The following is an 11,679-nucleotide window of genomic DNA, read 5'->3' as shown; positions in this document are numbered from 1 at the left end:
GTCGCCACCTGGCGGCAGGGAAAGCCGCACGCCATCCCAGACGCGCTGTCTCGGGCGCCCGTGGATGACCCAGTGCCTGATGACGAGGAAGCGGAACAAGGCGTCAGTAACCAGATCGCCGGCATGGTCTCCAGGCTCGTCAGTGACGTCACCGACACCGACGGTGGCGCCAGCCCGCTCCGGGACATCGTGCTGTCGGAACTCCGCGCCGCCGCCGAGAAGGACCCGGAGATGATCGCGCTGAAAGATGCCATCTCGACCGGTTTCCCAGAGCATCGGACGCAGCTGGAGCCGCTGCTGGACCCCTACTGGGGCTTCCGAGACTGTCTGGCGGTGGATGACGGCCTGGTGGTGTGCGGTCGGCGGTTGGTGATCGCCGCTCTCCGTCACGACGCTCCCCAGAAACTTCACGCCAGCCCCCAGGGAGTCGAGCGGACCAAGAGGCAGGCACGGCAGGCGGTGTACTGGCCCCGGGTGGACCAGGACATCACGAACTTCATCGGCGCCTGCAGCAAATGTCAACTGCACCTGCCCAGTCAGCAGAAACATGATGACAGAGAAGGCACCCTCGCGAGTGTTCGAGGCCGTCTCCGCGGACTACTTCGCCTGGGCCGGACGGACCTTCCTGGTCTACGTTGACCGCCTCTCTGGCTGGCCATTCGTGTCACGGGTAACCGGAGAGGCGTCAGCCAGAGACCTGGTGAGCAGCCTACGCGGCATGTTCGCCACCACCAGCGTACCGGCCTACATCAGGACCGACGGAGGGCCCCAGTTTAGCGCCCGGCCCACCAGTGAGTTCTGCCGCCGGTGGGGTGTGGACCATCAACAGTCAACACCTCGCTACCTGCAGTCCAACGGGCACGCAGAGGCTACCGTCAAGGCCGTCAACGGCTCGTGCAGAAAACCACCGCCGGCGGAGACCTGAACACGGACGACTTCACAGCCGGTCTGCTGGAGCTGAGGAACACCCCGCGGACGGCCGGCCGATCTCCAGCGCAGATCTTGTACGGTCACCCGCTGCGCTCAGCTGTCCCGGTGCACCACCGTACGTTCGCTCAGCGCTGGCGGGAGGCCACGGACGACTGCGATGCCAAGGCGGCAAAACTTCTGGAGCGCTCCGTAGAGCGGTATGACGAGTCGGCGAGGTGTCACCGCCCGCTACGGGTCAGGCGGCGCGTCCTCATCCAGGATCCGACCTCTCATCTGCGGGACCGCGCCGGCACCGGCACCGGCATCGGATCGCGGCGTGACTACCTCGTCCGGCTACCGAGCGGCCGCAGCTTCTGGCGGAATCGCCTGTTCCTCCACCCGCTTCAACCCCTGATCGCCAGCGCCGGCAGTCAGCAGGACAGCGCGACGACCAGCGACAGTCAGAGTCACGGAGTGGATGGACCAGATGATGGCGCCGCCGGCGCCGTGCCCAATGAGCACCTGACCTGCCCCGATGACGCCGGAGACGAGGACCGCTGAGCCAGAGGTCCCCAATGACAGCGCGCCGCCCAGCTTGACCGGCGGCCTGCCACGACCCGCGGCTGACACACCCGCCAACACCGCGCCGGCGCCTATGTTGTCGCCGCCACCTCCGCTCCGATCCCCTCGACCCACTCGGCGGCTGTCTGTCTGGTGGTCAGACGCCGTGTCGAGCACGACTGGGTCTCCAGACGTCGCCGCCGACTTGCCGCCCAGCCTGGCCGGCGACCAGACGCGCGTTGCGTCTTACATCACGCCCATCACGGACCCGGCGCCTGCGGCGTCACCGCCCCCCCCCCCCCGCCCCCGCCCCCGCCCCCGCCCCCGCCCGAGCGGGAGCCGAGGATCCGCCGCCAACCACAGCGTCTGTCAATCAGGTGGTCAGACCCGACGTACACGTGTATGTGGACGACGCCCTCCCCCCCCCCCCCCCTCCACTTGTCAGCCGCAGCCCTCGTGTGTTTCTTGTTTTGCCGCAGCCTGAGCTCGTTTAGCCTAGAGTTATCTTTCTAGTGGGGCGTTAAGTCACGCTCATGTGTTAACCTTGGACCTATGTTAGACGTCTCGTGTGATCTCCTCCCGCAAGCGTCTTGGGAGGAGGTGTTGGGATGCAATGTATCTGCATCACCTCCCTTCATACAGGGAAAGTGATGCAGGGATTTGGTTGCCCTTCGTTTTGCTTATTTTGTGTGGCAGCACAGGAATACAGTTGCCGTCAATGCTCCGAGTCGTGCGCGTGTGTGGTTCAAAACATAAAGCATCAATCGTATTTGTTGACAACGGGTCGAACCCGAGTGACACTTGCCCGCGCGGACATAACACATGCTGCAGTCGAAGCCGTGAATGACATAATTGTTGAGTGGTTCATATCTGGCGTTCGTGAGCCACTCTGGCGTTCGTGAGCTATTCTCAGATATAACGGCCGTCAATTGGCTCTTAATCGATGTTGTGCAAGGTGCGATGACGCAATCAAACAATGACGTATTGGGGAGCATTTTTACTGAATAGAGAAATTGTGTTATCCAGAGCAGTCTCTCCCATTTAGAAGCATACCAGCAGCTTTGGTAAATCCGCACTGATTTGACCACGGCCGACCACAGATCTTATAACAGGCCAATCACGATGACCGGGCTGAATCTGCTGTCCACTCCTTGTGCAGTGTGGCGAAAGGCCCGGAGTTAACCCATACTGGCACGTTAATACGATTGGGGTTGGCGGTCGAGGCGCTGTTGGTGGCCTCCCACCGATCATGAGATGCTGGTGAGTTTCAGGCGCCGTGAAGTGAATCCATTATAGCGTCGATGTTGAAGCCCAGCAACCGTACAGCACATCCGGCAGATTTTCGCCCCATTGCGCGTGCTCCATCTATATGTAAGCTGTTCTTTATGTAAATTATATGTAAGCAGATGTAGCTGTCCGTCCGCCATGGTTTTTAGAACGGTAGAATATTTTCGCGGACAACCAGTGCAGTTTTAGGGAAATCGGAGTATGGTTGGGTACATCACATAACGCAGGACATTACGTTGCACGTCATTGCCAGGGAATAACTCGCTGATAGCGTTTTTTAGTATTAAAATGAATGTGATAGCGCATGGTGTTATGGTATACTATAAAAAATGATTACGAGATCCGTTGAGCGATACGTTCTGGTCATCCGTCTCCACACATTCTTGCCTTTGACTAACTTCCTCGCTGACCTGTCCAAAGTTCATGCTGACGTTCATTACTCATAACAATGTCTCATAGCAATATCTCGTAACAACGCTCATAACAATGCCTGCAAAAGAACGGTGTGGCCAGGGCATTGTCTTCTTTGTTTGCGAGTCACGATAAATGACCCTGGACATACACTCTCACAATTGATTGATCGATCTTCATTCGTTGGCGATTTCACAGTCTGGCGCCCCTCGTCAACACAGCTTCTATGGAACGGTAGTTGCAGCTGTCGTTGGCCCGGCTGGAGAAATTGAATACGCTTTATTAATTAATAGAAGCCGTCTCCATCCCCGTGTCTCTATGCCCAACCGATCCCCGCCGAGCCGGCTGCGCGCTGCTTGGACATGCTTCTAGACAGTCCATTGGCACATAGCAGACATCATTTGCAGTCTAACGGAACTAGCGTTTTAAAGCTTGGAGCGTTCTGAAGTGTACCGCTCGCACCTCGAACCATGCGGATCTGGTGGCATTCTTACTGCTGTACTACCCGTTGCTAACCTCTAAGGTCGAATACAGTTGTTTTATCTATAACGGTGCGCACAGCTCGCGAAAATCCATGTTGGACAGTGCGTATCACACCACTCATTGCTCACACCACTCAATTATCATTGCCACAGGTACATTCAGGACATTTCTAGACATTAGCCTTTTGGTGGGGGCGGACGAGCCACGGTTGCCGTTCAGGGGATAAATGCCTGGAATACGTTTCGCACACAAGTTGGCACAATGCTCTAACCAGCCGACGCATAAAACAGTTTTCACGATGCGGATGGGGGGCGGGGGGATGGCAAAGTACGACCTTTCTTTAACCTTACTCGCTTGGCGGCCTTTTCGGACTGTGAACCTTTCAGCCGCATGCTCTATCTGACATGTTATTTCAACCCTCGCCCTACGAAAGATTTTTACGCAGCTTTTGATATATATATATATATATATATATATATATATATATATATATATATATATATACGCATACTTAACAGACAAATTGCGTTGGCAGTTTTCACTTTAAAGTACGCCAGTAGCTAGAAGTGAGCTTGTTTCATCAGAGCTCATGCTTATTTTAATATTTTGAAAAGTGGCACAAACCCCGAAATAGAGTTTTCGGCTCTTAGTGGTATGTTCGTCACATCCAGTAATTGCCTAAATGCCTGCTTTTTATGACGAAACGCGGCCCACGATCGAGGCGTGCAATCATCAGGAAAATCTCACTAGCAGTTGATTACAGTCTGTCGTTGAGATAATCCATGTTGCATCGCCGACAACACAAATGTTTAATTGTCTATATATTTATTGACTATGAGCTTTGCACAGCCAATGAGGTGGGGGTCCTGCATGACGGTTTTATGACGTCATACATGTCCCGGTGACTCCCACGGGCGGTGCATCATAGGCTGCACAAAGTCACGCGCATCAGGCTCAGAAAGAAGAGGAAAAGGACAGAGGAAAGAGGAAAGATAAAATAAAGTAGACAAGAGGAAAAGAGAAAGAGAGAAGGACAAAAGAAAGAATACACATGGCTGCGGACTGTAGAGAATGATTATGAGAAAGATCATCTCCGTTCAAAAGCCCATAGAAATGTGGGGCGGTATCTTCAATGGTGGCTATGGGCGCAACATGATCTCCGACATCCATGTGCCCCAAAACTCGAGTGATCGCCATCATCAACCACGGCTTCACCTAGCTCCGATAGCTCTGAAGAAACTCTTCCGTGGTTATGGTTCTCGCACTCTCAAACGACGACTCCGAGCGCGGTCTTGAACAGGAATCAATGTCCTCCGAAAAAATGTCAAATGAGGCGTTCATTCCTATTTCCAAACTGCCAAAAGTCTGACGAGTGACCAGGTCAGACCGGGAGAGTACGGTGGGTGGCATATGGTCTCGATATGCTCGTCGAGCTCGAGGTCCATCACTACACGGGCCTCGTCGGGCGGAGCGGTGTCCTCGCTCGAATGGACGCTGGTCGGTCCCATTTTTTTCCTCCCCATTGTCACGACGAGAGATTCCGGCTACCGCCTACAATTAGGTGATGGATTTAGCACAGCCTGTATTCTCGTACCAGCTCGCTTGCTATCACTAGCTAGGGTACCGGTGGCGCAGTGGTTAAGGTGCGCGTCTGGGAAACCAGATGTGCGTGCTCGATTCCCGGCAGTGCCCGCCCTTTCCGCCAGGGTGAGCAGCCTGGTTAAGGCACGCGTCTGGGAAACCAGAGGTGCGGGATCAATACCCCGCAGTCCTCGCCCTTTCCGCCAGGGTGAGCAGCGGGCGACGCCATGTAAATTCAGCAGCTGATTGCGTCGTAAAGCCACGATTACCGCTCTTTGTTATACCTCAGTGATGGCAACATTAAATAACTGAAGCTCGTGACAGATATTCGATACCGGTGCGCGCTTGCACCGCACACATAACGCGGCCAGCACAGTTGTTTCATTGTCCTCACTCGGTTTAAAGAGTTTTCAGAGCCATAAAGGACCATATGCATTCAATATCTCGAAAAAGGCACTGGAATTGGACAACACCAGATACCGAAAGATGGGTTTCACTGTCGCTCTTGACATCAAATGTCTGGCATGGTATGCTCATATGAAAAGACCCACACATTTTTTTGTCGCTTTATCAATGTGTGAATGGTAGCTCATGCGCCTATTCATTGCAATGTTAATGTTCCCTACAACTTCAGTGTTTGGCATGCGGTGTACCTGTACAAGAATTGAGCTGAGCAGGCAATTTAGGTTCAGAGCCTGTCAGGAGTATCTGCCATTACAATCTACGTTTTCGCACCATTTATATACTTTCCGTTTAGGTATTGTCATTTTAATCGTGACGCCTTTATAGTACCATATTTTTTGGAAGAGTCCGTGTATTTTTCCCCGGTGGCCAGAAATTTGCCATCGTCCGGTAATCGTGCGACGGTCACCGACAATCGTCCGACGAGAACAACAATAGTTACCGATGGTGAACGACGATGGTTCCCGATTGTGCGTGGTCGTTTGAAAACAATATGAAGAGAACACAGGTTGAGAAAGCCTGTGAAACGTTCATTCCACCTTTTTGAACAGAAAACTGCTATGTTTTTTGTGTAAAGGAGCTTGATCAGTGCCCGGGTGAGTGTGACAAAAATGAAGTTCCGAGCTGGTCTGAAGCCGAGTTGTAAGAGCTTATGGTTAGCCGAAATGTAAATTTTGTGTAGTAAATGTACATTTGGAAAAAACATTACTCACCACATGGATGTAAAGGGCGTTTTCAGAGAGGACTCACTGCTCTCCTCCCCCCACCCAACAGCGCAAAATTTGGTGTCCTATCGTATATCGTATACTGTGCATATGATATATATATATATATATATATATATATACATATACATATAATGTATATCATATAAGCGTATGTGTATCACACGAGGTTACGCGCTCCTCGCTGGCAAAGGTACACGATGTCAGCATCGCGCCGCTGAACGCAGTGTCGCGCGATATGGTCACAGGTCCGCTGTTGGACTTGTTTTGACGAGAACGTGCACGGCTTTATGCAAATCACAACTTACTGATTTGAATTTCCAGTCAGTGACCTACCTGACGGGGCTCGGTCGACCCCGTGGCTCCAAGCGAGTCTGGGTATTCATGAGCCGCGCCCTAATGGACGTTATGTGTCGATCAGTGATGGTTTTCACCGTTAATGCATCGTGCTGAGATAATGTATGAGTCTCCGCCATACCATGCCCTGTGTCGGCACCGTTGCCATGGTTGCAGCCATGTCGGTGGTCTGTGTTGCCTAATGGTGGGGTCAATACCAGCACACGGTCGTTACGCTTGACTTACGCAAAGCTAGTATTAAAACATGCTGTAGGATGCTGAGCCGAATTTGTAATCAGTCTTTTGGTCTTGTGTTAGTTGGAACTGTTAGACCTGCCAGCTTGCAGCTGGCTTGTTGCGAATGTTACCGCACCATGCAAAACAGAAAAGTATACCTTCCTTCTCACTCGGACCGACGTGCGCGTTGCATCGAAGGGGTTTGCGGCGGTAACACCCCTCCCCACGTCTGCTAACCTGTCTGAGCTCTCCCAGGGCATGTGCAGGGTCTCCCAGGGCATGTGTGAGCTCTCCCAGGGCAATTAACCTCGTTATCCAGACCTGGTAGCCACTGCAGTGTACGTGAATTAACTACAGTATTCGACCGAAAAGTGTGTATCCTGTTCTGGATTAGGAAGGTCCTCTATGCGTCGAGGGCCCTTTTCTGAAACGGGAGGTCCTGCTTAGCGGCTAGCGAGACCATTAGCTGCATAGTTAGAATGCTGCCATTCCTTATTTGTAATTGTCGACATTTATTTACCTGGACGTCATGCATAAAACAGCGTGATAAGGGACCACATGCTATCGGTGCCTCTCTCCTTCAGTACTACGCTGCGCAGGAGGTCCCACGAAGAGGCCCCATTATGTCCAGAAGGCCCCTGAAAAATCCTCCTCCCCCCAACGCAACACCCGTGGCGCTGCTCTTGGTCTGATGTACAAGTTCTCGACTCCGTTAATATCCATCACCCGGTCGCAAGCTTTTTAATACGTTAAGCGTCGGGAGGGAAAATGCGCGAAACGGGATATGTTTTCCTTCATGTTTATTGTTCAGCCAGGCTCAACACAGTGAGATGCAGGATCAAGCGGAGCGACGCGAAGGCTCCGAGGAGTTTCTTGGGCGTGCTAAGGGTGGATGACCTTTGAAAGCTGAACACGTCGGAGTGGCTGGAAAGGAGGGACACTGCGGCTGCTGATGGGGGAACAGCCCGCCCGTGACCTAACGAACAGCCCGCCCGTGACCTAGCGAACAGCCCGCCCGTGACCTAACGAACAGCCCGCCCGTGACCTAGCGAACAGCCCGCCCGTGACCTAACGAACAGCCCGCCCGTGACCTAACGAACAGCCCGCCCGTGACCTAACGAACAGCCCGCCCGTGACCCAACGAACAGCCCGCCCGTGACCTTAACGAACAGCCCGCCCGTGACCTAACGAACAGCCCTGCCCGTGACCTAACGAACAGCCCGCCCGTGACCCAACGAACAGCCCGAAATATAAAAAAAATATTTGCACGCTTTAAAACAACAGTTGGAGCGTTCGGAAGACAGTCGGGCGCGCATTGATCGAGTGCGGTTTTTACATTGACAAGAAAAACGGATAAGCACTTACAGCACGACGAACTGGTGCTGAAGTTGGTGATAGAACTGACAATGTAGAGGAAGAATCCGTTTGTTTTGTGTTGCTGTAACCTTACACAATGCATCATGCTTGTTGAATAACTTTTAAGCTGATTTCTCGCTAGTTGACAGCACAAGAAGAATTTAGCGCCTTGCAAGGTTATGCCACTTGTTTTGACTGGATTTCTTGAACGACCTCATAAGCCAGGTCTATATCAGAATATTATGGTAGTCTCACTGTCGAACGTAGTCAGCGCCGGACGAGGTTCAGTCGCGACATGCAGTGTAAATGTCCTTGGGCTGAACAAAGCACGCACTCACGCCGAAATATTCTGGATACGGCCATGGCATGCAGCGAACAGCGGCTCTGGCAGCTGCTCTGACAGAGGCCCGGCCGGTGAACACGGACGTCCAAGAGTGACAGTGCAAGAGAAAAATCAGGGCAATCAAGAAGACTGAGTGCCCCTCCAGCGAAAGAAGATTTCCGCAAAGGCGCGCAATTTCTCGCGTATCGTAAACAACATGACATATTCTCGATTTGCTGATTTTAACGTATCTGCGTGAAGTTTTTAAGTGTTAACCTATGATCACGTACGCATAAATGATCACGTGATCCTATGATCACGTTAACCTATGATCACGTACGCATAAACGCGTCATAAAGTTGGAATGGGGGCACGCACACTGGGGCTTCCATGCTGTAACGGCTACTTCCCTTTCTCACCCTCTGCGTGTCGCCTCGCTTCGCCGGTGTTTTTACGTATTTTCGTAGGTGCTCCCTAATTGCTCACGCATTCCGCAACATCGAGGCTCGCCAATTGTCTACGTATTTATCATGTCATTCGCTACATAGGGAACCTGGTTCAACTGCCGTAAGCCGTCTCAGACGCCTCTACGGTCTCGTTAACCCGCGCACGAGATCTTGCGTTGTCATCGTGGTCTGCAATGGAACGCTCTCGAGCGCGCCTTCGCGAGTTCAGAGGTCACCCGGCCACGCCCCTCCGGCATACATAGGCTGACGCATACTGCGTGTCAACAGACGAGGGCCGACACGACCAGGGCCGCCGCTCTGCTTGCTTACCACAACGCGAGTGATTCTGACTATCATGAGGCCGAATACAGAAAAACCTTCTCTACTTCTATTTTTGATGGACGGGGGAGGAAAAACGTTGGATCACAAGGTGAAGCGTTGCAATGTGCGCATGTACCTGGGCAAAGGGGAGGTCCGACGTATGTCGCCATCGTATTGGCCCCACCCACGGAACACGTGCCGAGCCGCGCCGATAGGACGATCGAGGACCTCTGACTCGTACTCACGCCGTGGTCTCCTGCTATACGTTGAGCATGCTCTTGTGTAGTGCCAACAGAGTTGCCAGCGACCGACACGTCCACTTACGTCGCCGTATATTTTGCAGAATGTGTCCGCCCTGCTTCATTACGGGGAGCCCATCGAAGGATGGCGAAGAATGTTCAAGCGAAGGTTGTTCTAGCTGTTTTAAATGATACCACTACAAATTGATACGCTCTTCCGTGGCAGTAGAAGCAATCCTTTGACACCACCTGGGACGCTCGAGGTGGACGCAGCACTACTCTCTCGGAGCGGATGGATCCAGTCCGCGTCACATAACTGAGACGCTCGAGGTGGACGCAGCACTACTCTCGGCGCGGGCGAGTGCCGTCCGCGCGTCACATAACTGAGACGCTCGTGATGGACACAGCACTACTCTCGGCGCGGGCGGGTGCAGTCCGCGTCACATAACTGAGACGCTCGAGGTGGACGCGGCACTACTCTCGGCGCGGACGTGTCCAGTCCTCGTCACAGAACTGACACTCTCAAGGTGGACGCAGCACTACTCTCGACGCGGGCGGGTGCAGTCCTTGTCACATGACTGCGACGCTCGAGGTGGACGCAGCATTACTCTCGGCGCGGACGGGTGCAGTCCTCGTCACAGGACTGAGACGCTCGAGGTGGACGCGGCACTACTCTCGGTGCGGACGGGTCCAGTCCGCGTCACATAACTGAGACGCTCGGGATGGACACAGCACTACTCTCTCGGCGCGGACAGGTGCAGTCCGCGTCACACGATGTTCACGTGAGCCGAGTGGTTGCTGTCATTGCCGGTTGTTTCCCACGTTTTTCTCTTACATCGTTTTCCTCTACACTGCCGACATTGAACGCGACGGCAGTGATTTTAACCATTCTACTTCAAACATAGTCTCACACCATCTCATCATTAGATCATAAGGCTGCAGAACAAGCGAGGCAGTCAGCGTGTCCCCAGCCTAAAAAACTTAACGTCTGACAACCCACTGTCATGTCACTGCGCCACAATGACTGTGGCCATTGTGGGCTCGGTCGCAGTGTACTGAACATCGCTTGGTCAGTACGACGTACCATCATAAGGCTCCAAGGCTGCGTCTGTTGCAAGCAAGAGATGTGCCTCATTTTCTTTTGGCTATCATTCCCTTCGAATATGTCAACAGAACGCTTCCAGCCATCATGATTCATCACCATGCGTCCTCATCAGGCATGATAAAAAATCACACTGTATCTCCTCCGCGGTGTCAAAACGACGTCATTGCTGCTGCAATTTTATGACATGCATCAAGTTAGTGATTTAGCTAGCTTTTCTGTGGCGAGTTTTGATTTCGCAGCGAATAGTCCATTCCACTCACACATTCCATTCTAGCCTTTAATTCTCAGCCGAGAACACCAAATCCAACATCGGTTTTGCAATATTTTGCAAAGCTGAATTTGATCTTGAATGGCGATCTTGAGAGGCCAGGACTTTTTAATGAACGCTATGTCATGCGCTGGGGCAGGTTCTGATGCTTAAAAAAAAGAAATAGGCTGGTAACAGTTTGGTGATTTGAAGTCTCCCGCTGTTTGAACCTTACCTTGACCTTCAGGATTACCACGACAGGTCAAAACCTTTTGACAGACGCTGGTTTATGGGATGCAGACAATGGTTATGCTCAATCGTTTGTAATCTGATAGTTATTTTGGGGTGATGTGAAGTTCCTCATTAACTGGCCTTGAATTTGATATTTGACATGCGCCTGGCTGGCCGGTTGAATGCTCTTCGCTCGGGAGGGGGTCAATTTGACCCTCTGAGATCTAATGAATCAAGAGAACTAGAGACACCAAAATTACGGGGCGGGTTGACCTGTAAGTAAGGTCATCTAGGGCAAAGTTTGATATTCTTAGGTCATGACCTTGGAGTCAAATAAGTTCAAACAAGGTCGAATTCCAAGCTGGCCTCCAAAGTGCCCCCAGAACCTAGATACATGTCCTAACCAAAAGGTCACATGCT

At 52.5% G+C, this 11,679-nt stretch overlaps 1 protein-coding gene across 1 annotated transcript in view; it reads right to left on the bottom strand.

Annotated features, from left to right (window-relative positions):
* Positions 1-1,158: 1,158 nt before the first annotated feature.
* The window catches only part of Cad87A (cadherin 87A), a gene marked incomplete in the record, with an annotated part of 61,903 nt that continues 51,382 nt past the window's right edge, over positions 1,159-11,679 (bottom strand). The window contains 2 exon segments of the mRNA XM_037228095.1: positions 1,159-1,203; positions 1,606-1,687. Coding sequence (XP_037083990.1) covers positions 1,159-1,203; positions 1,606-1,687 — 127 coding nt within the window.

This window comes from Pollicipes pollicipes, unplaced genomic scaffold (assembly GCF_011947565.3).
Source record: "Pollicipes pollicipes isolate AB1234 unplaced genomic scaffold, Ppol_2.1 Scaffold_6052;HRSCAF=7182_pilon_pilon_pilon, whole genome shotgun sequence".
NCBI classification, from domain to species: domain Eukaryota; kingdom Metazoa; phylum Arthropoda; class Thecostraca; order Pollicipedomorpha; family Pollicipedidae; genus Pollicipes; species Pollicipes pollicipes.
The sequence above is the reverse complement of the archived record's forward strand: the minus strand, read 5'-3'. Positions and strand labels throughout refer to the sequence as shown.